General features: G+C 37.4%; 1 protein-coding gene across 1 annotated transcript in view; it reads left to right on the top strand.

Annotated features, from left to right (window-relative positions):
- TAF1B (TATA-box binding protein associated factor, RNA polymerase I subunit B) overlaps window positions 1-27,626 on the top strand; it is a gene marked incomplete at both ends in the record, with an annotated part of 50,267 nt that overhangs the window by 8,010 nt on the left and 14,631 nt on the right. The window contains 2 exons of the mRNA XM_081998171.1: window positions 184-340; window positions 6,861-6,960. Coding sequence (XP_081854297.1) covers window positions 184-340; window positions 6,861-6,960 — 257 coding nt within the window. The remainder of the gene's footprint in view (window positions 1-183; window positions 341-6,860; window positions 6,961-27,626) is intronic.

The raw sequence follows: 27,626 nt of genomic DNA, 5'->3' as shown, positions 1-27,626 counted from the left end.
GCTGTTAAGTAGAAAAGTACAGAAACTACAAAACTACTCAGAGTAATTATTTCAAAATGTTACTAGTTGCTGAACAAGGGTCCTTGTATGTTCCTTTATCTTGTTTTCTGTATACCATGGATCGTGTATATATCATATCAATTACTTTTTTATTTTCTTTTCTGTTTTTAACATAAACCCAAGAAAGCACCTCTGTGTGCTCTGGATCGGTGGATGGTAGCTTGTATTTAATGAAGAACCAAAAGGAGAAACTGAGGATGACGATGCCAATGACCCTTTCATTTTGTTACATGGCATTACTCTGGTTGAGAGAACCAATGACGTTATCTGATCTCTTGAGGTATGAATACTCTCTAGTGAAATATTTGTTGCTTTTATAAATAATAAATTTAAAAAAAAATTAGATCTGTACTATTGCCTTCTTACTAATTTGCTCAATAATAGTGAGAAGTTCTCTATGTTTAGTTGTCGTATCTTTTCTTTGACATACAATTTGTGCTGCTGCTTTTGGAAAACATTCTCCTCTGTTGCTTGCAAAATGACCTGTAAAGGAGAAGATTTTGGAGCTAAAGAAGTTTTTTATCCTTCTCCTTCAAAGTTTCTTAAGATTCATTGGTCACACTTTACTGTTTTTGCTGTTGTCAGCATGCCAGAATTAAATGAGTAAACATTCTCCAGGACTTACATCAGTGTTATCATACAAACAATACCAGCTATATATAATGAGCTGAAAGGTAGCTAAGTAGCTTCATGAGATGGAGTCGGCCACAGAAATTAATGTAGGAAGTCCTTTTTTCCTTCATATCTTTGTATCTGTAATTATCAGAGTTCAAAACAATACAGCTTTTAATATAGTAGAAATAAAATGTTCTAATAATAGGGTTTGATGCTAAATGGAGACTGTCAGGCTATTGCTGACAATGCAGTTCCCTTGTCCCCCACTACAACAAGGCTATGAACACATTCCTTATTTACTTAAGGAATGAAAAATAATTCAACTTTTCTTGATAGCAATAAATATTTTAAATCAGGCCCAAATAGTTCAAATTCTCAAATTCTTAGATTTTTTCCTTGGAAGACCTTTTGTATACTGATACTCCTTTTTAACAAGTGTTAAAATACTGGGTATTTACAAAAAGATGCGGGGAAAAAAAAAGTGTTACTTTACCAAAATTTAAGGAAGAGAAAGACTCAAGTAACTGTAAATTGGCAATTCAAATTGCAAACTCAGGCAAAATAAAGGAAAAACTGATTCAGAATTCAGTACTTTAATTTTTTACTTTCAAGTGAGGTAAAGACAAGGCAATGAGTACGTCATCCCCCACGTGTGGTTCATATAACTAGTATTGCTGCTGAAAGCGTGATGAATGTGAGGGAAGTTTACCCCAGCACCTGATCTTCCATCATGGCCTCTTTCCTCCTGGAGTGCCAACTTCCATCTGCAGTTTTCTAGCTTTGTACAAGCTTTCTGAGAAGGATGGGTACTGAAAAACGCTCTTTTGCAAGTACTTTTTAAAAAGGGGATGTTTGAATGTCTCAAAGTACAGTAGTTAATACTAGCTAATTTATTTCTATGCAAAACAATGTTTAACCCTTTGATTGAACCTTAGGGGGCAGCTGTTGCCTTCATCGATCAGAACTGCACACACCATTGCATATTTGCATAACTGGATATGCTGTTGCTGCATAAAGATGCTTGTAAAATGTTCAGCAAAATGCCCCAGTATTCAGAATTCAATATGGAAGCATTTATTGAGTGGATTAAGAAATAGTAGAACTCAAAAGTAGTTTTCAGTAACAAGATTTATTATTGACCAGTATCTTCCTAAGAAAATTCTGTAGGAATTGGAACTACTGTAATGTACTCTGTATTTTTGTCAATTATCAGAAAATAAATACATAAATCCTGTCTGATAATGTTTGTATATGGCAAAAATCCAAGTAGTAAATTGCAATTACTGGGACGGAGCAAGTGGTTCACAGTAAAGAATTCTTGCTTAGCCTATCCTGTTCAGAGAGAAAAATGAATAAATAAATGAATAATTAAATACCTATTCTTGAGTTACTGTATCTTGGAAACTGTTTCTGGAAAGCATGTGGGGTCATATGAGGCAAATACATCCTCACAAGTTCCTGTCTTAGTATGATCGGGGTTTTTTTTAAACCACACCTGTCAAATTCAACTGTTAAGAGGAAAGGTAGATTGTGTTGTTTGCATATTAATGGTATATTGTTGTATTTGGCACTTTAAAAATTGGGGACTGCAGAAAAGATCCATGGAAATGATTCAGAACCTGGAGAACATCCATTGTACTGATATCCTTAAGAGCTGAGAACATCTGCTTGAAAGGATTTAAAGGAAACATGAAAATAGCAGAAAAAGCTGGAAGAGGAGAGAAAAAAAAAAATCAAGTACCAAATATAGCACAGGAAAGCATAATCAGAAACTAATAACTGGAAATTGAAATAAGATTATTTGAATGAGAAGATACTTAATTAGATACAATTTATGGGTTTAATACTTTTAATAGTGGGTAAATCAAAATGATTCCATGACTTTAAATGCACTGAACATATGTACTGAATTAAATGCAGAAAATTATGTTTAAAAGAATGTCATTTGTATTGCAAAGTTTTACAATGATACGATAGTTATATAAGACCGTAATTACATTATCATGCTTCCCTCCCTACCCTTAAGGTCTTTGCCTTTCACAAGTTTGAAGAAGGGGAAAGATTTTTAAATTGCTTGAACGACCATAAAACTCTTGTTTTCCAACTTCTGAATATTTATGTTTTGAAAAATCAGACAATGTTAGTATTTTTGTATGCATTAAGATACACAGATCAAAATAGTGACAGACCAGAGATGAAAACTATGCAGAGAAAACATAAAATATTCAGTATTACCCTTTAAACCTTTATAGGCAAATTGTTTTATTTAAACCATATGAATTACAGTTGTACTTAAAGTTCTGCCTTGTTTTTTCCTCAGTTTGGTTTTCTCCCTGCCCTGAAGTCAGCTGACTACTGCTCCTCCCTTGTGATACATGCTTAGGCACCATGGTAGGGCAATTTGCCAGCTTTTAAAGGATTTACAACACCAAAAATACACTCCTCCTTGCTACTTGACACACTTAGCAGAAAAACACTACAATTACCTCATCTCGCAGGGACATTTTGGTTAAAAAATAACATTTTTATCAACTCTCTACTCAAGTCTATGCAACACATTAAATCCTTTTCCATTGTGAATAGTCTCACAATACTCCGTATGCTGTGTATTATTTATCTAAATAATAAAATTCTTGGCTTGTGGAAAAGTTTCAAGATGCTAGACTTCGAGATTCTGAGAACTAATGCGTTTCAAGTGAGGTTATACCTAGCTGTGCTGGCAAGACTGAACTTGTCATCAGTTTGTGGCATTACTGTGTGTGTGGCTTTAACAGATGCATCATTTCCTCGTAGCATGCAGAGGACCGAGGATTTTTTTCATACTTGGACTTTACTAACGTATGTTGCTGCTGTAGTTAAAAGAAGATGGACTGCGTGCTGTATCTGCTAGTCAGGTTTTCAAGCATTTCACTGATACAACATAGTCTTACAAGTGTTTTGATTATCTCTCTGTTAAATGAAAGATTTGGAAGAACAGCAGAAGAAACTGAAGTGCTATTCCAATTTTAGTCTTTTGGACTAAGTTTTAAAAAAAACGAATCAACAGCATATTATATTCATAACAGGGCATTTATGCTGTTGCATGTATTTCTAGAACGTAAAAACAACCTGAGAGAGAAGAGCATTCTTTTGTATGGAGACAGTAATTTCAAGCTAGGAAAGATGTCGTCATTTTTTAAACAGTTGCAATGCTTTGACTTGGTACAGCTAAGTTAGCGAAAACTTTTTTTAAACAAACAAACAAACATTTTTATGGACATTGCTTGTCTCTTGCAGTGTAAGGATGTAGTCCCAGCATCAGTTTAAGCTGGTATGAGTTTCTGTTGCTGAGGTCCTGCATAAACATTCCAGCTCTTTCTCTTGCCCTGGGTACTGGTGTTCATCTGGTTTATGGTGTATTAGTTGAAAGAAGTAGATCTGCAGAAAACTAATTTTGCAAAAGAAAGTGTCAATGGACATTTTAGCGCAGGTTAATTTGCTTCACCACACTCCTTTTCTGCCTTGTGCTGGCAATAATGTTCCTGCAGTCAGCTGAGTCTGGAAATCTGTCTGGTTGAAATCAAACCCTGGAAAACAAAAGACTAGTTCTCAATCTAATCCTCTGTCTGAGAAGTCACACAAGTGCTTTTGTCAGCAGGGAGGAGTGTGTGGCAGAGGACTGAAGGGAGGGTGGGATTTCCCATTTCAGAGGCAGCAAGCTGTTAGTGTGGTTTGGCTGCAATCACCACTACACCACACCCGAAGGAAGGTCTTGATTGTTTGTCCTCTTCCAGCTGTTGCTGTGCTGGCTCAGGAGGTTGCTGCTCTTGGTGTCTTGGTACCAGCTTTTCAGATCTGACAGCTAATTGTGTGATTGTGCCTTAACACGTGTCAGCCAAAGCTTATCATCAGCTGAGCCAGTAATGGGTCACTGTTGCTGAAAGAGGAAGGTTTTGCTTCCCTTTGTCCTCTCCTCCTGCCTGTGTGATGCATCCCCTTCTCTCTGCTGACTCTTGCACTTATTGGAGCCATCTGTGAGCCTCCATGGGAAACAAACCCTCCGTTCTTGCCATGGGGTAATGGGTAGTCTTCTGCTGCTCTTGTGAGTTACATTCATGGAAGAGGATGATGAGCAACAGGTGCACACAGCCAGACCAGGAGGAGGGAAGTACGCCCAGTTGTGTTGAGCTTTTAGGTTGGCTCAATCCATTTTGTCAAACCACCCCTCAAGTTTAAGTTCTTCAGTTTAGTTCAGCTGACCTTGACTGAAATGAGCTAAGGAACTATTGTGCAAGCTGCTCAGATCAGACGGGGTGGCAAGGACAAGCAACTGGTGCTGGGTTTGGATGATAACCTCACTGAGTATGTGGACTAGTGCACATCTCCAGCTTGGGGTGGGGAAATGCTGTTTACGCTGGTTGAGGAAAGCTACTGAAATTTCATTAGCAAAATGTACATCACAAAATTTGATTAGAAAGGTTTGTGCAGTGACTTTTGCATCTTCGTGTAAGAGACTAATACGCTGAGCTTCAGAATAAAAAAGTATTGGGCAATGTGATTTTTCAGACTGCTGTTATTTTTCAGAAATCATTCTAAATGATAGCTTAATTCTAACAGAGAGAGTTTTGATTAAGAAATGCATTTTTCATTTTTCTCTCAGTTTGAATTCAATTTTTTTTATTAAACTGAAAATTCAGTTAATTTTTTAAAAACAAAACTAGGATGTACCTGTAAACTTTGCAGTAACTAGCCTTTAAATAGAATTTTAGTCATCTTTGGGAGGTATACACTACATAACATGCAACAAGTGGTGATTAGGGCACGGGACTCGGAGAGGGAAGGAGAGCTTGTGAATTGCCGTAGGCTCAGGAGGCAGATGGATCCTGTGCAACAGTGGCAGCTCTGTCTGTGAAGACATTATTCTGCTTTATTTTTGTTTTCTTCCCCCCCCCCCCCCCCCGACGCGTTTTGAATGAAAGTGGCAGACTGCAGTGCTTTATGAGGAACTCGGTGTTTCAGCTTGCGGGGTTGGATCCAGCTAGCGATTGAAGTGCTTAGGTGCTGCCCTGCGTTGGGATTAGGTGCAGAGCCCAGCTGTACAACCCCTGTAGGAACCCGGGAGGGACTTGCAGAGTTTGTAGAGCAAGAAGTTACTAACCTACGTAGCAAGATCGGAGAGATATGCTACAGATAACACAGCTGGCAGGAGAGAAAATTGTTTTCGAATCTCGTAATATTATTTAAAGAACAGGGACTTCTCTGTCTGAAATGTTAATTTACTGCCGTTTAATGTACTCTTTTTAACAAAATGGTTTTGGAGAAGAGGAGAGAGGAAAGCAGTTCTAGCTTAGCGCTATGGGAGACCACTAATATGCTTTAATCTAGAATGAGAGTAGTGTCTGTTCCCTTGCGAGGATCTGTGCTTGCTCAGTGCTTGCTTTGCCTGGTTTGAATGTCAGCTGAGATGTTAGATAAGACCAGGGGTTTGGTGTGGTCATGACTTTTTATTGGTAGCTATTGTCAAATGTAAGTATATATATATTATATATATATATATATATATGAAAAAGTCAAGAAAAGTACCAAATAACATTGTCGATCACTTACCAAAGCCAGTTTTTAACAAAAAGGGCATTATTTGGGTGCAAATAAAAGAAGTATTTTGTATTTATTAGTATACAAAATCATTTCTAGTCATACTCAAATAATTAAAAAAAAAAATCAGAATACAGATCGAAATAATGGGGTTTCAGTTCTGTGTACCTGCTCATGATTCTGTGATCTTCCTCCCTACATTACCTGACTCAAACTCCTCCAGCAGAAAGTGTGTGTTTTAGAAGTAAAATTTATTTAAAGCTTTAGAAATTTGGAAAAAAAATGCCATACCATTCAAAGGAGGCTTAAAGCAGTTTCAGAAATGCAGTAGCTGAAGAATGTGAATGAACTCCATACAAGTGTGTTGATTGTAAGCTTACTGCCATAACATTATCATTTGTCAATCATACTTGAGCTTGAACTTAAAGGCCTTTTAAATGATTGAGCTGATTTTTGTCCTGTGGAGCATTTAGGGGTGTGTAACTTCAGATAGAACTGTTTAGGCAGTTATTTCAAATCAGAAGTTGATTTGTATATTAATTGTAGAATAAACATATGCATCTGTCATACTACATACTATTTTGATTTAGTCGTCTTTTTTTTTTATGCAGGTTTGTTGTTGAAGGTCATATTCCATATTTGAATGTTTTTCGGCATTTTCCAGAGAAGATGAAATTGCGTGGACTTGATCTTAAGATCTTTTGTGTAGAGGTAAATTTTTTTTTTAAGGGGAAAGATTAAAAAAACAGACCAAAACCTAGTTATCTTGTGGTATTTCGATTTTTTTGGTCACTGTACTAATAAATTGATTAAATCTATTCTTATGTTGTAGAGTTCATGTTTCGCATTATTGGAGCCTGTGCAGAAACCAGTGCGCTCGGTGACTGGGAATGCTTTAATCTTTAACCAGTCTTATTAAGCTGATTATCTAAGTTAAAGTGAAATCAATAAGTACTTGTGGAGAAAAAGGTTTTCGGAACTGCTTTTGGAACACTCAGAAATAGGATTTGGCTTCACATCTAAGGGCAATATATTATCCTCTTTGGTGCTTATTTAAAATATGTCTTGAATTTGTTTGCAATTCCATATTCTTTTCATAAAATATGGTTTAGATGTTATCTCTTGTTCTGTTTCTTCTTGTATTGGTTGAAATATATCAAACCTCAAATCTATGTAAGGGGTTATAGCCCTTCTAGAAGCTGAATGGTAATGGACACCTTGAGTAAAATGTAAATTTCCCTTGTTTAAGGTTATTATGTATTGTGGTAATGATCACCCACTGGTGTTGATGTTGTAGGAAAAAAGTATGGATTTTTGAAGTGTGCAAATAAAATCTTAGCTTTGAAGAGCAGAAAACAGCAATACTGCTAACAGGAAAAGCTAGGGTATGGTCTGCTGTAAGGTGTTTGTAGCCTAAGACTTCAGTGATGATGTTGCGAGTAATGTTACCATTCTCCAATATGTAGTTTACATTCAGTAGGTTGTGAGTTGTTCAGAAGCTGATCTGTGGCGCTTTTTTTTTTTTTTTTTTTTTGGTACCACTGCTATCCTGTCTGGATAAATAGTAATTATGACCTCATCTTTTAAAAATCAGGAGTATATAAATGGAGTATAAAGCCTCTTGATTTCTTTTTCTGTCTTAAAACTTTTCCATTAAGAAAAGTTCTATCAGGTTGAAATGTGGGTGTAAACTTCTTTTTTTTAAAAAAAACTCTTTTCATTTTCAGTCCCTTTGTCCTCCTTTCCCTCCACCCTTTGGAGGTGTTTTTGTCTCTCAAAAATGGTTGCATAGAACTTGTAGTCTGGCCTGACTACATAAAATAACACCTCCACCCCCAATCCTACAAATCATGCAGATGAAAATTTTTTTATGAATTGCAGCTGTAAAACTTGTACCATGCCTCAAAGTGGGAGCTCTGGTGGCTCCTCTAGCCTTGGAGGATCCTACTGCTTTCTTTTGGGATAGAGCTGTTTCTGGCATGCAGGATGATATGACGCCAATGCTGAAGGTGATTTCGTCTATCCCTATTAGCTTGCTGTCTCCCAGAGCTGTCAGTTTGGATTATTCTACGTCCCTCCGTAAGCATGCTTTCACTATAGATCGTAGCATGTCCTGATGTGGGAGTGGGGACTTCACAACTTGAAAGCCACAAGCTGGTCAATTTAATCTTGTTCCACCTTTTATATAAAAGAGGAAGTCTAGCCATTTTACCCTCTGTCTTAAACACTTATATAGTATATATGCACTTTCCTTTTTTCACAAAACGGAAAAAATCTGATTTTTTTGTCTTAATATTGCATACAATGAATCTGTATCTAGTGTGGTCTGCTATTTAACTTATAGGAAATTGCTGATCTAAAAGCTGAATTTGTTTAACTTTTGCCTACCATCTTGCTTGTCTGTGATATGGGCACCTGCACCCCTCACTTTCCAAAGTATAAGTAGATACACATACTAATCAAGTAATCTCTTAACTTTTGTTTTCATTGCAATACTTAGGTAAGGTTCTGTACAGAAAAAACTGTTTGTTTTCCAGCCACTCCAGTATTACTGTGGCTTCCTCTTTCTAGGAATATCTGCTCCCTGCTTTACCTTCAATGTTCCTGTAGTAATATGTCCTCAGGTTTATTTAGTTTTAACATTTTTGACTACGTTATTGGGCTGATAATTGCAAAAACCTTACTACCTGTTTCCTACATCTTGTGTTTCAGAACTGATCTTGCTGCTTATTGCAGCACTGAGATTACCAATAGCTTACTGTATCTAGTTTTGACATCTGAGTTTTGAGAAATTCAAGAGATGAGGTTATTGTCCTGGCGCAGGAAGTTAGATTACGTAATACTCCATCCTGAAAATACAGCCCGCATTCTTTTCTCCTTGGTGTTCTGTATACACTGTTCTATTGACAATTATCTTCAAAACCTTCATGGGATTATGACTGTTGATAACCAGGCAGGTAAGATGCTCTAATGCCATTATTTGTCGTGCTTCAAGTCTGGTGAATGTAAGCTGCAAACATCTTCAAAAATCTTGATAACTGACAGGACTATTCAATATGTCTCCTCCTTATTTTGAACAGATTTTTAGTGCATTTAATTGTGTCCTGTGCTAATACCCTACAGCCCAATTTTGAATCAAGAAGTAGTTATGTCGTAGTAGCTTGAAGGATTTGAATTCATTCTACGTATCATTTTATCAGTTAAGTAAAGATGAAATCTAACTTGATAAGGCTCATCTTATATAAAAACATTCTCTGTGGCTTAAAGTTTGGGGTTTTTTTTTCAGTGACAATGTCCCATATACCCAAAATATACTGAATTTGTACAAGGTTGAAGTTGTTACAGCTTTAAAAAAATAAATGCAACAATTATTACAAGGTGAGTCACATCTACTTGCTATCTTTATATGTAGTGACGTGTGTATGTGTACATGCACAAGGGTTGTTTTATGCCTCATCATTTGGTAGTAGTATTTCGTATGCAGGGAATGTGACTCCTCTTTGCCTTGCCAGATGATGAACTTCTATGCTGTGTAACACAGAAATAGAGTCCATACCACTGACAATTTTTCCCTGTCCTGTGTACAGTTTAGCGATTAGAGGTGATTGCAGCATCTGTCATATGAGGAGAAGCTGAGAGCGCTGGGATTTTTATCCGTGGAAAAAGAAGGCTAGGGGAGGATTTCAGTAATGTGTATAAACATCTGACATGAAGCAATGGGGATGGAGTCAGACTTTCTTCTTGGTGGTGTGCAGTGGAAGGACAGGAGTCAACAGGCACAAATGGAAGTACAGGAGATTCCATTTAAACGTAAAACTCTGTAAGCATGACTGACCGCTGGAGCAGGCTGCCCTGAACCACTGTGGAGTCCACATCTTTGGAGATGCACAAAACCTGACTGGACACAATCCTGAGCAACTTGCTGTAGTTGACCCTGCTTTGAGCAGAGGCATTGGACTCTACAATCTCCAGAGGTCACCTCAAATATGCTGTGATTCAAATGGTATAGTATACCTTGTATTCTATTTTACACTTTCAGTGTAGGTGGCAGATGAGTCCTTCATATTTTAGTAATGGCACAGCTAATAAGAAGGGCATAATTTTTCTGTCCAAACTGAACTTTAAAATACCTGCCACAAAGGTGATCGTATCTGGTCACCTCTGGCTAGAAGTCTGGGAGCTCTGGGCATAACTGCCTCATAAATAAAGAGAAAAGGAGCCTCCACCTCTTCATATCATCTTTATCATGATGCATAACTGTTAGACACGTGTCAGGCCCTAGCTGGAGATAAGTGCTACCTCACAAGTATTTTTTGAAGGACAAAAGTACCTTCTAAAAGATCTTAATGTAAAATGAATTGTTTATCTTTCCATTGCTCCAAGTCTCTTTTCTAAGCCTTCATTGGTTATCCTTTTTATCCCTTCCTCTATTAAAATCATGTGTATGTTAGAAGTTAGCCTTTGGTAAATGGGTTTTGCCAAAACACGTGATCAGAGGGTTCACAGGGCAAAGAGCAGCAGTAGCATGATGTTCCTGTTTAGTTCTTCGTTCAAAAGTTCTAAGTTCCCAATACAAGAGAAGAAAAGCAAGTTTTCATCTTACCCTGCGAAATTTCATTTTTTCTAAAACAAGTTTTCTTATTCCATTTGATTAAAAACTTTTTTATGCATCCAGAAGGAATAAGATACTTAAATTTTGGGTTTTGTTCTATGCAGGAGATCAAGGTTTTTTACTTGCTATGTGCGATTTGTTTAACTACAGTAAATCCCTGCTGATCTTGAGGCTTGTGCCAGTAGCCAGCATGTCTTTGATGAGCGCAGTAATCTTTTCTCTTTTAGGTGGAAGTCATCTTTGTTTCCTTTTTAATGCAGAGGATATATATTTCTTTAAAAGCATGCTAGTGTAGGAGTTAAAACGAATTTGTAAATTAGTAGTAGTATGTATAAAGTTCCATGGGTAATTTGCTCTCGACTTGTTTTATTTTTATTGATAGTATCTGTCCTCCAGTGGAGCTATACACAAATTCCTTCTTCCATTTCTGCTTGAAGTAGGGATACATCCTTAAGATACACATCCTCTATTTTGCTTTTGGGGATTTATCTTTATCCTCATACAGAATTGATTAAAAGCATCCCTTTTCTCTTGAGCCAGCAACAACTTGTCCTTGCCATAGATCTGATTTTCCTTATATTTTTGACTCAGGACTGTATACCTGATTATTTCTTACGTAATTATTGTGTTTGTGCTTTAAATTTGGTTCTGCTTTGCTGTCTCAAGTTTACGTTTAGCTTTCATTACTTTTTATAAAACTCATTACTCTTTGGCATATGTTACCATTAATGAGATTGATTTTTTTAATGTCCCAAAATATTTTTTGGTTTTGGTTCTTACATTCTTGACACACACACGCAAACTTAAATGTACGTGTGTATATATAGGTAAGCAGGTCACTCCCATGGCTGTTGGGCAACATGATTTACTAAAGTACTGAAGATAAACACGTTGGTTTGGAGTATGTGCTCTGTGGAACAGGATAGGTGTAGTCTCATAAATATCCTTTGGATCCTGTTGCTCTGAAGAGCTTTGGGAATGGTCATCTTTTTAGGTGCCCAAGTATCTGGACTTGGCAAGGAGCCCTATGTGTGACCTCAGTGAAGTTCCTTTCTTTCAATCTCTCCTCCAGCTTTAAAATAACTCCTTTTTTCTTAAAGTTATTAAGAATCTGTTTGGGTTTTTTTTAAGGGATGGGAAGGCTGGGAGAAAGTTGAGCTTGGTGAGTGTTAGATGAATTCTGTTTAGAAATTGTCCACGAACCTGCCCTCGAAGACAAAAGGAACACGTATTTACCTGATGATCTTTGCTACTACTTTTGCCCTGGAGTAAGGTCATGGAATGGCTTCTCTGTACAAGCCCTTCTCTTTTTTTTCCTTTTTTTTTTTCTTTTTAATCTTAGATGGAAATAGCTGCACAATTCTAAGTCTGTCTGAAACCTTCTGTCTTTTGAGAGGGCCACTGAATGCTTCAGTGTTGACAGAGGGTTGTTGATGTATGTTGCTGTCTAGGAATCTATGTCTTAAAAATGCTTCCTTTTTTCTTTTGTGATTTAATTCCATTCCTGTCTGTCTTCCTCTGCACGTTTTTGTTGTGTGTTTTTTTTATCATCCACTGAGTATTGCTGCCTCTAACAAGAAATATACTTACTTAGACAGCTTTGACCTTGCAAGGTGAGAAAATTAATATATAGGTTACTTTTTGGTTGTCTTAGCATACATAATTATTTTTTTTGTTTCCTTTTACACATCTTGCCTCCAACTTACCTGTATTAACAGAAGCACTGTTTAGTTTGAATTCTGCTTTATATAATTCACCTTTTTCCATCTCTAGATATCTTGATTCTTAAATAACTCCCAGTGTTATTAAACTTCCAGCTGAGAGGGATGTTAGCATCTTCCTTACCTTTGCCTGTAGAAAATTATATTGGGCTTGTCAGAAATTAGTGGTGTGGACAAGAGGAGAAGAATCATAAAACTCAGAACCACATGTCATGATTTTCTCCCCTTTCTCCCACTTAACTGAAAGGCTTCTTGTTTCTTTCTTCTCCCTAATATCTTTTTTTTTCTTTCAGGCTTATTTTTCTGCATAAAAATGATGTCTTTTTTGTGTGTCAGATTAGGCCAGTATTTCTGGGCAGCTCTCCATTGTGTTCAGTTTAATAAGAATTTTAATTCATGCTCCATTATGAACTGGTGTTGGCTTTGATAGGAGAAGGAAGAGTTCGAAAGGAAATACTTGCTGCCCTAAGAAAAGGTCTAATTCATCCAGGGTCTTGCTTTTTGTTAAAGTAACCTGTGATAGGTGTTGGAGCAGGTACCATAATATGTTTATAGAAAATCTCAGCTCTTTTAAGAAAGTGCCGCTTCAGTGCAGAGTGTTTTAGTCTGCATGATGCTTTGGATTTATTTTGAGTTGAAGGAGTATATACCGTGCACACACAAACCCTCCCTATCGTGGATTATTAAATTTCTTTCCTCTTTTACTTGGGAATAAAAGGCTTGCTTTAAACATTGAGAAATGATCATTCTTCTCTATGTTGTCTGGAAACTTTTCCAGTTCTTTGGTTTCTTCTCTTACCGTATGCTATAGCTGTATTTTCTTTTCTGTTCTTCTCTTCTGTTTCTTTCTTTACCTTTTTTTCTTTTTTATTTTGCCTGATTTTATTCTTGGCAGCACTTTTGTATCTGAATTGCTCTGCCGCTAATCCTTCTACCCTCCATCTTTCTATGTCAGCTTCAATCAAATCTCACTTCTGAGGATTTGAGAGATCTGATTTCTGAGATGAATTTGCCAAGATTTTCCTCTTGTATCAAGGATGCTTCTGTTTTCCTTCTTTGTTCTGCGTGCTTTGTTTTCCAGTGGAGCAGCCCTTGAGTTTTGGGTACAATTATGAGTTACTGTCTTCCAGTGAGACTTTGTGGTAATTTTTTTTAATTTGAGTCCCCTTTAGTTATCACATGAAGAAGGAAGAAGTTTTCAGAGCAGCAGCGCCAGTAGATTGTGCTGTCTTCCTTGTGGGAACTGGAGCTTCAGTCATCTCTCTCCTCTCCTGACCTTACGAAAGTTGCTTGACTGACAGGATATTTTTAGCTTCCATTTTCCCATTGCCATTATATTATTTTGTTCAGGATCCATGCCAACCTAATCATTCTTGACTTCCTGAATCTCTCCTTTTACTTTTTTTTTTAAATACTGCATATTAATGTGGAGAGTTCTTTGATGTTTAGAATTTCTTAAGATTATTTAAAAAACAACATTTGTGTTTCAGAGAGCTCCTCAGTTATTTCCTTAAAGCTTCTTGTGTGTAAATTATCTGGGCCTCTCCTTTGTAAAATACTCAGTTTTATCAGATACTGGTTTGCTTTTTTGCAGACATAATTTTTCTCTTCCTTACATATGATTTTAATGAGATGGCATCGTATTCCTTTTCCACTTACAGAACAATCTTGCTTTTTCTTCATATTTGTTTCATTACTTATACATTTACCTGTGGCATTGAAATTCAAGGTTTTGGCATTTGCTTTTTTTTTAGTTTCCCTGCTGCTTATGGCTTAGTTGCCTCTACCTCTTCTTTCACTGCAGAATATCTATAGTGCTGTTTTTTGCCTTTTTTTATCCAGGAGATTGTCCCTGAGCACTATTGCAGTCAAATCCCCCCGGGATCTCCCCTGTCCGGGAGTGTAGTGACCTACCAGGACTGTATTTGGAGAGGTCTAAAGCGTGTGCTTTCATGTTTAGGAGCTACACAGTTTTGTTTCCTCTCCTACTTGAGAACAAGGTTTGAACTCGGGACTTGTATCCTTGTGCAGTATTACCCAGTGTGGGACTTGTCTTCCAGGTTCAACATACTGGTGTAATGTTAATCATTTATGTTACGATACGTGTAAATGTTGCTGAGTTTTACTATGGCAAGAAAGTTAAAGAACCTCAGATTTAGCCCCTCTTTTTCTTCATTTAATTTGGAATACAGTTGGAATTGAAATACAGTTATTAATACTTGTGCTGTATAAGTATTTTGTGCCTTGTGACCATCTAACAACTCAGTTGCTTGGTAAAAACTGGTTTGAATTAAATGGGGATGTGCCACAAAAATGTATTTGAATCAATTCAGCATTGTTCAAGCATAGTAAAAGCCATTTTGTTTTGTAAATTTAGCTGACAAGTTTAAGTAGTCTAAGATGCTTCCTGATTTTGATTTCCCTGTGAATGCTGGGGGCAGAAGAACTGTCAGGTAGCCTGGAGGAAAACATAAAATTGGAGGGTTTCTCATGGATTAAGAAAAGAAGATTGTTCAATATTTTGATGATTACCTGCTGTATATAGCAAAAACTAGGACTTGATTGTAGTTTTCAGCTTTCAAGGCTAATGGCTCAATTTTAGAAGTAATTTGGCATTCAATCCGCACTAATTTCTAATCATCTCTGCCAGCTTGTTAAAAAGTGTGAGGGGGTTCATGTAATTTATGCTGCTAGGATTGGTTGAGTAATTTGACTATGTTATGACCAGAAGTAGCATCAGTATTACAAGTTTCTTGAAGACTAGTTCTTTGAATTTACAGTACTGAGTAACACATGGAAACTGTCTATCACTTCTGTATCTAAGTGTATTGCTCGGCTTATTCTCCTTGGAAACAATTGTCTGCATTTTCTTCTTAGATCCTTTGAGCTGCTTCTGTTTTGTTTTGTTTCCTGCAGTCAGGAGCATATCACAAATTGATAAAATATTTTACTCTGTTTGAAGTGCCTAAACCTTAGACAGATAGGATCTTCCTTGGGAGGCTTTGAAAAGTAGCTACCTCTTACTGAGAGCATTTTCATTAGATAGATGTGGATAATGAAGAAGGATAGATAGAGATTAGCAGAAGGACTGTTATTAGAGTATTGATGCTTCTGTCTTCTTGCTTCAGCTCTTCCTGGAGGGCTGGGCAAGCTCATAGAGTTTGCATGCTGCTTTTACTCCTGGTGATAATTCCTCCCACCTTGCACTGAGAACAAACCCTAAGTACTTTTTCATCATTCTTTTGAATACAGGAAAAAAAATAGCGTCTTCTCACACAATAAATAGATGAGCAATGAACTTTATTGCACCACAGGAAAGAGTGAGGTCTGTACTCAAACTGTGAGGTGCTCGGGGAAGAGCACGGTGTCTGTGAGGACAACATTACTTAGGAACGGCTGTAGAGCACGCTGATCATACCTGCCTTTCTCCAAACATAGAGCTGGGGGCTAGATATTCTGGGTAAACTCTAAGCTTATGTGGCATAAGCTTATATGAAGCTGTAATACTGACCACTGAAGATCCTTAGACATCTCGTGATGGCTGTTTTTAGCATCGCTGAAAATATGGGTATTTGTTCTGCTCTTCAGGCCAATGCCTCTGTCAGGTTTGCTGGTATCATTCCTTGATTGGTACCTGAAATTGGATGTGATGTGGCTGAGTGCTTTCATACAGCAAATGGTATTACATTCTTCATGATTGTTTTATATCAAAGATGCTATTTATGGTACTATAATTTCATCAACTTAAAAGCAGAAGGATTAGCATTTGCTTCATTACAGAGTTTGGGTATGTGAATAGAAGTTTATCAACTTGACAGTATTTCTTAAGTGCTTGTGTTTCTTCAGTTGTGGGTGTGGATTTAGTCTCCTAATTATAGTACTGTTCTAGGAGGGGCAGATAAAGTGAATTACTGTTCTAAGGCTTTACTTTTTTTTTTATCCAACTGTCTAAGGAGGAATGAAATTCCTCTGTATGCTTTTGTATTCTGAATATTGCATGAGGTCACTGTACTGAAATTCTTACTGTGAAAATGATTTATACCATTTGGTGACTGCTTTGGTATTGCTAATTTGATAGGTGACAACAATGCATTCTCTAAACTGACATTACTGTTTTGAACGCTGTTAAATCATTTTCTAGTCTGAAGATAGTTTTTAAAATAAAATGGTCTGCTGACCATTTTTTATGAGTAAGCCTTGTAGGAAAAGGTAAAATGCGTATCATTGATGCAAGTGAAGACTACCTAACTTGCAGAAGTCATTTTTAAGGAAGAACGATAACCTTAAATGAAAAAATCCCAGTGTTCACAAAATTATACCTACAAGTTGCTTAGTCTTCATCATTCTATTCAGTCTTGGTTTTTTTACTTTTATTCTGTCTTGATAAAATTATTAATCTTATGTTATGAGCAGTTTGGAGCAAGTCTTGAAAAAATGCTACCCTCCTGATCAGATTTATTGGGGGGGATGAACCAAAAAAAGGCAAACCTGTCCCATTCTGCATCTACGGAAACATATAATCTCTGAGCTTCACAGTTATGAGAATACAGATGGAGCAAATACAGCTTGAAATTTCTCAACTTTTCTTCCTGTCCAACAGTTGACTTAAAAAAATATCTTGAGTCTATTTGGAGAAAATAGTAGTAAGGAAAGAAGAATTGAGTGGGATGGAGAAGACCTTAAAAGCCAGATGCAATGCAAGTTTTGGGCTTTTTGTATGGCTTCATTACAGTGCGTAGGCATTACATGTTAGTTTTTGGTTTTATTTAGAAAAAGATTATAATTCATTGACCCATGAGCTGCTATTAAAACACAGTTACACTTTTTTTTCCACCAATGTCTGTTTTGTGTCCAAGCATGCCCATGAAGTAGATGTCAATCAACAGATTCTTCCATGCTGTTATGTTTGTTAAATAGGAAGAGATTTTATTTTTAAAGGATAAAATACGTAGCTTTCTCTAAAAGTTGGTGTTATCAATGCTATTATGTTCACGTACCAGCCTTAATTTAAATATCTGTGTGATCTTAATTACACATGTTTCTGTAATCCCTTCATGATGCTGTTTTCAAATATGCCATTGTCATAGCCCAGCTACGTTGGAATTATTTTCTAGCAACTCCTGACTTCTAGTAAAGAAATGGAGATCAACTTTATATTAATGTGTATCATACCCCCATATTTTAAATACTCCATGGAATTCTGGTTGCATTTTTTTTTGCTTTTCTTACCCTCCCTCTTCCCAAACTTATAGAAGACTTAAGAGGTACAGAGTGTCACAAGAAGAATTATCAAATGTAAGGACAATTTTCCTGCAAGAAACAACTAACTTTACTTAACTTTCAACTTAAAGAAGAGGTGACTGAGAGGAAGATGTGGTGATAGGTGATAGTTTGTAGAATGTGTTTAGGAGGCAACTGTTCAATGCCTCTTCCAATACAAGGACTGGAAGGTGTTGGAAAAGGTTGCTGGTCTGTGGGTTCAGAATCAAACAGCGGGAAATGCTGTTTCATACATTTTGTGGGTAACTGGTGAAACTCTTTGCATTGGGATGTTATGGATGTTAAAAGGGCCAGATAATGACTGGACAAATGCCATGAAGGAAAGGGGATCTGGAACTAAAAAATGCAGAGAACCCACTGCTGACTCAGCCACAAATGGTGTAAAGTGGGACAGATACTTGGTAAAGTATCACTGTGGCTTGCTTGGTTCCTAAATTCCTCCCTACGCATCTCTTGCTTGCTGCTGGATGCAAGGGTAAATAGATCTTTTTTGGATTGATGTGGTACAGCCTCTTTCTTTTTTTTGTTCTGGGATTTCAGTTAGAGTTTCACTTTGTGGTTTTTGTGTTCTGGGGAGGCTTTTTTTTTAAGATCGTAAAACTTCATTTTTCATTAACTAGTTATCTCACAACTCTTTTTTAAGTCATAGTTCAAACCTTTAAGTTAGGTGAACTAAATACCGTCCTTTAAAGTTTCAGATTTAGAGATCTAGGGTTTTTCTTATTCAGCTTGAAAAATATTGGGGAATGATTAAATGGTAAAAGTATGCAAAATAATTGCTTAAAAGTGGTATCTCTAGCCTATGGCAAAGAATCTTAAGCAATGAAAACTATACAGTTTTCTTAAGCGAAAACTTTGCTTTTTGAAAAAAGATTTTGCATGCTTGTATTTTTCTAGTGATCCTTTGCTTTGTTTTGGTGGAGGAAGTAAAGGAATTACTTGTCTAAAAACTCAGGATGTAAAATTTCTTATTGTTAACTAGTGGTGATGATCCCAATACCAGGAGGAAGAAAGAACGCTTGCAAGAAGTCTGGCCTAGAAATGTGGCAAGAGGAGAAACGTGAAAAGCCATGTAAGAATAAATAAATTCTAGGTCATGGAGGAGCCATCCTGGAATGGCAGAGACAGCAGCTTAAGGGTTTTTGCACTTTATCTGTAATATTTCTAAACAGCCTTCAGTTCTGTGCAATTCTCTTTTGGCTCTAAAAGTAAGCAAAAGTCTTGGATTTGTGAATAGTTTAAGCTAATACTGTCTTCTTTGAATAACGATTAAGTTTTTAATGCTAAGCATATGAAATTTAGGAATTACTGGAATGAATTTGCTTTTAGCTGAGACTGATGTATAAGTGTGCTAGGGTGTAGTCATTAATCATTTCATCTCATGCTGTTTCTAAACCAAGATAGCGTCTTAGTTTAGCATGCGGAAAATAATGAGCTGCTCCGTATATCTTTTCCCTTTTCTTCATTTAATGTGGGAGTTTAAGCCTGCTTTAGTGCGTGCCATGTGAAGCCGCACAGTTGCGTTATATTTGGTTCTTGCTCTTCTTTTGATGCTGGTCATTCCCCCTTGTCACGCGATGGAGCCTTCAGCTGCCCGGTGGTGGCTGCTCCTCTGGGGCCGGGCTCTCAGGGGTGGTGTTGTGCTGCTCTATCGCAAGGTGGAAAACTGGGACAAAGAGACCTGCCTGAGGCAACGGGGTGGGTTTGTGGCACCATCCTGAGGAAACCTGAAGATTTCCTAAATCCTGTAAATTTGTCCCTGTATTTAATTTGTTTTTCACACTGGCTTTTTGAAAGCATTTCATATCACTTAATGTGCTACTGGCTAATACCCACGTCTTCAAGCCATCATGCATCAGCAGGAAAGTGCTGCCGTTTGGATTGTCTCACACTCCAGGTTTTGATGGACTGCATATTTATATTTTAGTTCAGGTCTGATTCAAACAAAGTAATCCCTGACTAAATCTATTAATAAACTCACGAATGCAGGTCCCAGTGTTTGCTCTGTTTCTCCCGGACTTCTTCAGACTGGAATGACAGTGGCTTTCTGCTTCCCTGAAAGTGTATCCACCAGACTGGCTTTTAGACATGTTTCTCTGTTTGCTGAAGTCCTTTTCTAAAAGCATTCAAGGTCTGATGTGTAAGAGCTTCTTCTCCTGACTAAAATTTGGATAAGCTTAATTGCCATATGATTTTTTTTTTCTTTTAGTGGTAACTATTTAAAGAATTCAAATTAAGACAGAAGCCGGTCATTCTTGTTTATTTAAAAAAAAAAAATCTTCTAAGAGGTATAAAATTCTAGCCATACAAATTCAGCTAATCAGCTATGCTGCTTTTACTTTCCCAAACAGGCAGTGATTCCTACTTTGGTCTGCTGGTGCTTTGAGATACCTTGTGATCTCACTTTTGTTGGGGGTGGGTGTCTTTCTCTCCGTGGGATTTTTTTTTTTTTTTCCTGTTTAATTCTGTACTTTTTGTGCATTTTAACAGGTGCATGCAGTTCAGGATAGAAAGCAGTGCAGAATTAAAAGAAGCAAGGGTGAGGCTTTTATTTGAAAGAAAAAAAAAAAGCTGAGGAGGAAGTTCACTGCTGAAAGGGTTATTGTAATCAAGTTTATCATGGGAGCTTACTGTTGTGTAACAGAAACTCTAGCTTGTCTATACCTGTCTTAAAGCATTACTTAATGAAGAAAGAAAACAAACCTACCAAAATATTCATGAAATTCAATAAAATTTGTTCCCAAACTCTTAAATTTCAATACATTATGACGGTTCAGCTCCTTATTGGATTACTCTCTCCATTTGTACAAAGACTACATTTTTTAGAAAGGCGATATTTGTCAGAGTTAGCTTGTGAGCATGAACAGGCAAACGCTTAAGCACGTGTCACTGTTGCTTTAATAATATTGAAACTCATTTATTCAAAAACAACTTTAGCCAGCAATCATGTAATGAACAAGATGTCTTCTTCTGAAGGTAGTATATTAAAAGATCTGCTATGCATCCAACAAAAATCTCTTCTTCCTTCCCCTCCCCCCAGGAAAGCAGTACAGCTGTACTGGGTGTTCAGTTAGCTTTTTCTCCTGTGTGTGGGTTGCTGGCTCATCTACAAGCCACCTTGAATTCTTCAGTAAAAACTGCCTGTGTCAATTTAATGCAGTCCAATATCCTAGCACACCTCAATTTTTTTTTTTCCTTCTCTCAAAAATGCATAAATGTTGTTTATTGAGTCATCTTCTAAAATTAATCTTTTTTCTGTACAAAGATCCTTCTCACTTCCTCTGCAGCAATGATACTGAGTAATTTGGGATTTTGAGGTGTAGTAGCTATTTCAGCTGAAACAGTTACCAAAGCAGAGAGCAAGAGAGAGGCTGCCAGTGTGACGGCTTCTGTGATTTTCAAATGGTATCTTGACTTTTTTTCTGTTTTTTCCTCTGCCCATTTGTTGCCAGACAGATCACTTGGGCAACCCATTTGCCTGTCTTCAAGGTGGACAAATTGATTTTGTTCTCCTGTCTTAACCTTTCAGTTATCCTTTCTTCTTGATAGCAGGCTTGTAAAGCAGCAACTTTATTTGTGTGCTTGGTCTCTGTCTTTTCTAGTGGAAGAAGCCTCATGAACTGCGTATTAGCAGCTGTCTAAATGGAGTTGTAGCAGTTTCACCTGTCTTTGTTCTTCTAGTCATTTGGTTCCCTTTTAATAATTCCAGGCACACCCTCTCACTATTACATCAGCATCTGTATGTGATTCATGGATATCAGGGGTAGAAGAAGTGTATCTGCTGATTTAGTCCACATAAAAATGGCTGCACCGAGTTGGACTCGAGGCTCCTTGAATCTGGTCTCCTGTTTCTTATAGTGACCTAGGAAAGGGTGTAGGAGCAGGGTGCAATGGGTTCTCCCCGGTATACTTTCACACTCACCAGCAATTCAGAAGCCTGGGATGTTTCTATACAGTAGTGGTAACAGTGCTTACAATGTTATATAATTGTAGAATGGTTTGGGTTGGAAGGGACCTTTAAAGATTCCTTTTAAACATTGCATATGTCTTTTCTGTATACCCTATGCTCTGGCAAAGAAGGCGTTCATGAAGAGACTACACAGAATCTAACTGTGCAACTGAGTTGACTACATTAGGTTTTTTTCCAGTGAGGTTAGATGGCAAAAAAGTTTTGTGAGTGTTGCTTATTTTCTAAAGTTTGTAGTCATGATAATACACAGTGTTACAGCACATTTAATTTGTGTGTGATGGCTGTAGCATTAGTTTGCTGTTGTTCTTGGTGGAATGGTGATGATACATAGGTAGAGGTTAGGCAAGGGGGGAAAAAATGTCATTTAAAAAATACACATCTCAAAGATTCATTGGTATGTGTTTGCATGGGAGGTAGCCAGATTGGTGGTACTGTGAAAGTACAAAAAAAACATGGGGAAAAAAAAAAATCTTTCGCAAGCTAGGAGTTTGGGCTTGCCAACCACATTAGGGATCTAGTATGTAACAATTGGTTCACAAGGCCATTTCATTCAGTTTTAAATACTGATTTGGGTGTAAGTTTCACAGCTGATACAGTTAATTGTCTTTATTGTCAATTCTCTGTAACCTGTGTGCACTGTGGCTGGCATCGTCCCACATCAGGCTTATGCTGCAGACGGGTGGATATATCTGAACCAGTTGAGCAGCAGAAGCAAAGTAAGGTGAACCAGGCTCCGTAAAGCACTTGACTGTGTTCGTTGTTGGTACCTAATTTTACCTTACATGATTTTAAAGCTAGTTTGGGTTCCTGGAAATATGTGTTTCAATGCAGGCTGCATTCAAAGATATTTACACATGTTAGGGCATCCACTTGATTTATTACTTTTACAATGAATATCTTTTGTTTTATGAACATGTCTTGCTTTATGCAAGGATTGAACCAAAATTCTGGATTGTGATGTAAAAACCCCTTTTCCAACCCTCCTACCTTGATGTTTTTCAAATCTTCACGTTAAATTTCTGTCTTAATTCATTTCCTGAAAAGTTTGGTACACTCTTTTTCAAACTTGGTCTAAGTTGACCCAGTCAACTTAAAAATGATGAAGACTTGCTGGTTTTTAGATAATTCCAAGCATGTCCAAGATGCCGAGAGACCTACAAAAAGCTGATAATGAAAAAGTGAAGCTGAACCTTACTAGATCCAGTATTAAATGGTCAGTAAAAGAATCACTTTAGGAAAGATGTCCACTGCTGAACATGAGCAGCACAGGTGAAGGTAGAGCCTTCAAGAATGTGCAGTTATGGGAAGAAAGGGTTCCCAGGATGGAAATTCACAGGTTAGAAGGTGATGAGGAATGGAACTGTGCTGTGAAAAAAGTACTGAACAGGAGAGGAGGATGGAGGAGTGGAAATATAAAAGGGAGAATTTAAAACAACTCTGTAACTAATTATTTTCAGAAAGGATAGAACATTTATCACAAGAAAATAAATTGAACTGTGACTAGGTAAGTAATGGCTGCTGGGATATTGTCCTGATACAGGAAGAGGAAATGGCCTGTACAGTCATCTAAGAAAAGAGTCAGTCAGACCACATTTAAAACAAGAAGCTATGGAGCCTGCAAATGAATCTAGAAAGCCAGCCAATGCGTACTGTTTTCTATTTGTTGGTCAGCAACATTCTGATATTGTCCAAACAAGTAGGAGAGGCTGCAATCTTGGCTTACCCAAAACAATTACCTGTTACTGTGATCTGATTATCATGCTAATAGTTTGGCTCATCTGCTTCTGAAAACCAGCTTGTTCTTTCCTAACAAAGGTGAAAAATTCCATGTAACTTTGAAAGATAAAGGCAATCAATTTAAATAGTCTAATGAATATTTATCATGATGAAAATCTTGTTCTAGACACTTCTTCACCAACTCAATAGTGTGTCTTTTGTCCTCCTATGCTCAGTTGAAGATGGGGGAAAAAAGAAAAGAAAAAAATATTCTTAAGTAGTACTCATCTTTCCTACTGCTTTCTGGAGAAGACCTGAAGTTACTGTGTTTGTCACATGTGGGAAAAAGATACAAAGACTTTAAAGACAAAACAGTAACCTCTGTACCCAATCTAGACAAGTTATAGGCTCTGTCAGTGGTGTTGATCAGTCTTGAAGAAATCCCAGCTTGCAAAACACCTGAAAAGGCTAGCAGGTGGCATAACTTTAGAAGAGTTTTCTGTCAGTCTTCCTGAAATTATTCAAGGGTTCATAACTGAGTTTTGTACATGGAGTGTTTCCCAGGTTCTCAAAACAGGTGAGAACTCAGTAACTCTATGTGCTGATGGGCAAGGGAGTTGTCCTGATATTTAACACAGAAATACAACTTGAAAATACATAACACAAAATTTTTTAATTTATTATTGAATAAGTGAAAGTTGTGCTTGGAGAGCCTGTGGCATGTGATCTAATGTTGTCCCCTCTTGTTCAAGTACCCCTTCTTTGGGGTTTAATCATGGGATGCTGGAGGCAGAGTTTTTTCACCTGAAGGAGGGAGGTCCCAGCTCTAGATCTTGCTTTTCTAGTTGATTTGCTGGTTGACTTTCAGTGCAACTTGTTTTATCAGGTTCTTTTCTTCTGGCAGAGATACATAGCTAGGTAGAATGTGGTAACTTTTATTAATTTTGAAGCCGTTTGTTTTGTATCTTTCTTTTTCATAATGTTGTCGTAACATTTGCTAGGAATTTGAGTGTTCTTTCTGTTTTAACACTCCCAGTATTTATGAAGCTCTGCAGAATAAGAGATTTGCTGTATGAACTCACAGAAACAGAGTATGAACAGAGTATGCAGTGACTGGTGAAAATCATCAATGCTTGATTACTGAAACACTCTACAGTCTCTGCAGTCCTCAACCTTTCAGCCTTCAGTCCTTTGCTATGATGTGTCCTACTGAGATGTGATCTTGTGTTGGATACAGTTTATGCTTGCAGTTTACAGTTCAAGAGATTACTGCGTACTCCTGGAAGCGTGGTGTTCAGTTCAACTTGCATCGTCATGACTCAGCACCATGTTGCACAAACATGAGTACTACAGTGAATGTTTTTGAGCTTAGGGGTTAAAGCCCTGGAAAGTAGCAATTGATTTGGTTGATCTTTATGGTGGATTAGTTTGCCGTTCCTAGGTCCGCATGTCCAGTTGTGTTTACATCTTTTTATGAACACACATAAACTAAAATCAGTTTTTGTCAGTTAACATCCATTCTGAAATAAGCCAAATGATAGCTCTTGGTAGTGATTTTTACTGGTGGTTTTTACACTACTTGTTTGCTCTTAAAAAAAGAAAAAGAAAGCATCAGTTGCCATTGCAAAGCAGAGAGTGTTTTCTAGCCTTTTTGAAAAAGAGCGGAATTGCCTTCTCTAAGTTGCAAACAAAAGCTTTGAAACTAAAGTTGGTGTTGGGCTTGAGGAAGAAAGGATGATTCACTAGTACTTAGGGCAGGAAAGCTGTCTCCTTAGCCTGATGCAGTGAGAGAAACTCAGATGATACAGGTGCCTACCTTGAGCCCTCCAATTAAGAGCTATATTCCTTAAAGTACCTCTGTGTTAAATTAGACTTTTCAGATAACTTCACGAGTGATGGGTTAATGTTTGAGAGTGGAAGTGCTTCAAATGACTGAATTCCCGTGTCCTAATTTATTTTCATCTGTGACATGTTATTAAGAAGCTACTAATTCAACTGCTTTTCATTAAAGGAAAAAATGTGTTTTCTTTATGTCTAATTAGGAATTGTATTTATGTAATGCTTTTATTTGAATTATGTGGGGCTTTAATTTTTCTACAAATACACTCAAGAGAAGTTACATATGATTCAGGTTTTGTTCCAGATTGTTTTGGTATTAAATTTAGCAGTGCTTTTTAAGAGGGATGGAAAGTACTGTGAGCCTGGTCTTCTGTAGAAGTCTGGTAATGCATGTTTTTCTTGTTTCTCAGGATAGTCCTGTAGCAGTCTAAGCCAATTTTTAACACTGTTTAGAAAATATAATGAACATGGTACAACTTCCTAACTGTTACAGAAAGTTGCATGTGTAATAGTAAGTGACAGCAGAATTATTCATTTGCTTAAGCATGTGTTCACGCATTTAAGCAAGTCTGAACTGCAGTCTGAGGGGAGATCATTTAAAAAAAGAAAAGGAAGTGTTGGCAATCATTCAAAACAATAAAATTTGAGCATTGGCTACACAGCTTGTGTTAAAATAGATGAAACCAAATGGTTGAATAAAAATGCATTATTTCAGTCTTACTGGTGTTGTAAACGTGATTGCTCTCTTTTTAATCTGGTCTAGAAAAACCAGAGGGGAAGGTTTTGAATCTGTGCATGAAGTGTAAACCCCTGCTAAATACCTGTTAAAGGAAAGTACCTTAGGCACAAATTGACTTGATAAATATGAATGCATGATAAAGCACTCTGCTAAATTAGAACCACCAACACAAGCAGAAAAAGCATTGCTTTTTATATGTTTAAAATGGTAAAGTAGCCTGAACAACTGAAAATTATTGCTTTAAGAGATAAATTCAGATAATCATTTAAAATATAAAGGATTAAGAATGTTTAATAAAACAGTCAAAGTATTAAGAAATGAGGGTCAAGTCTTACAGTCCATACTTACACAAACTTCAGGTCCTGCTGACTTCACTATGAATAAGCATGCCAAAATCTGTCTGTAAGTTATATTTTCCTCTAGCAGGAAAACCTCAGTAGAAATTGGGAGAACTTCATGCAGTCAATAGTTTTGGAAAGAGAGATGCAGATTTATTTTTATGAATAAATATGCCAATATGGAATTAGATTTTTTTTTTTTTAAATGAAATGGTATTTAAAATTCTGTGAAAAGGTTCTAGAGAATTTGGGCCTGCTGCTGAATGGGAATGGGGATATAGTCACAAAGACCAAGGAGAAGGCTAAGGTGATGGATGCTTTTTTTTCCTCAGTCTTTGCTGATAATACTGGCCTTTAGCGGTCCCAGGCCCTTGAAACCACTGGGAAGGTCCAGGGGAAGGCAGACTTACCCTTGGGGGAGAAGGAGCAGGTTAGGGAATATTTAAACAAACTGGATGCATGGAGGTTCATGGGCTGTGATGGGATGCAGCCACACAGAATCATAAAATCTTTGTGTTGGAAGGGAACTTTAAAGGCCATCTAGTCCAACCCCCCTGCAATGAGCAGGCACATCTTCAACTAGAACAGGTTGCTCAGAGCCCCGTCCAACCTGACCTGGAATGTTTCCAGGGATGGAGCATCTACCACCTCTCTGGGCAACCTGGGCCAGTGTTTCACCACCCTCATTGCCAAAAATTTCTTCCCTGTATCTAGTCTAAATCTGCTCTCCTTTAGTTTAAAACCGTTACCCCTTGTCCTCTCACAACAGGCCCTGCTAAAAAGTCTGTCCCCATCTTTCTTCTAAGCCCTCCTTAAGTACTGGAAGGCTGCAGTAAGGTCTCCCTAGAGCCTTCTCCAGAGCCTGGAGGGCTCACATGTGCTGAGGTGGCTGACTGGCGTCATTACAAGGACACTGTCAGTAATTTTTGAAAATTCTTGCGGGAGTTCCTTGAGGACTAGAAGAAAGCAAACATCATGCCTGTCTTCAGGCTGGGAAGGAAGGAGGATCTAGGGAGCTAAAGGTCTGTCAGCCTCATATTGATCATATTCATATTGATAAATATTATAAATAAATATGATAAATATGGAAGGTGATGGAGCAAATAAATGTGAAAACCATTTCCAAATATAGAAGGCAAGATGGTGACTAGGAGTACTCAGC

The sequence above is a fragment of the Phaethon aethereus genome, assembly GCF_964289735.1.
Source record: "Phaethon aethereus genome assembly, chromosome: 3".
In the NCBI taxonomy this organism is placed as follows: domain Eukaryota; kingdom Metazoa; phylum Chordata; class Aves; order Phaethontiformes; family Phaethontidae; genus Phaethon; species Phaethon aethereus.
Note: the sequence above shows the minus strand (reverse complement) of the source record. Positions and strands in the feature narration are given on the sequence as shown.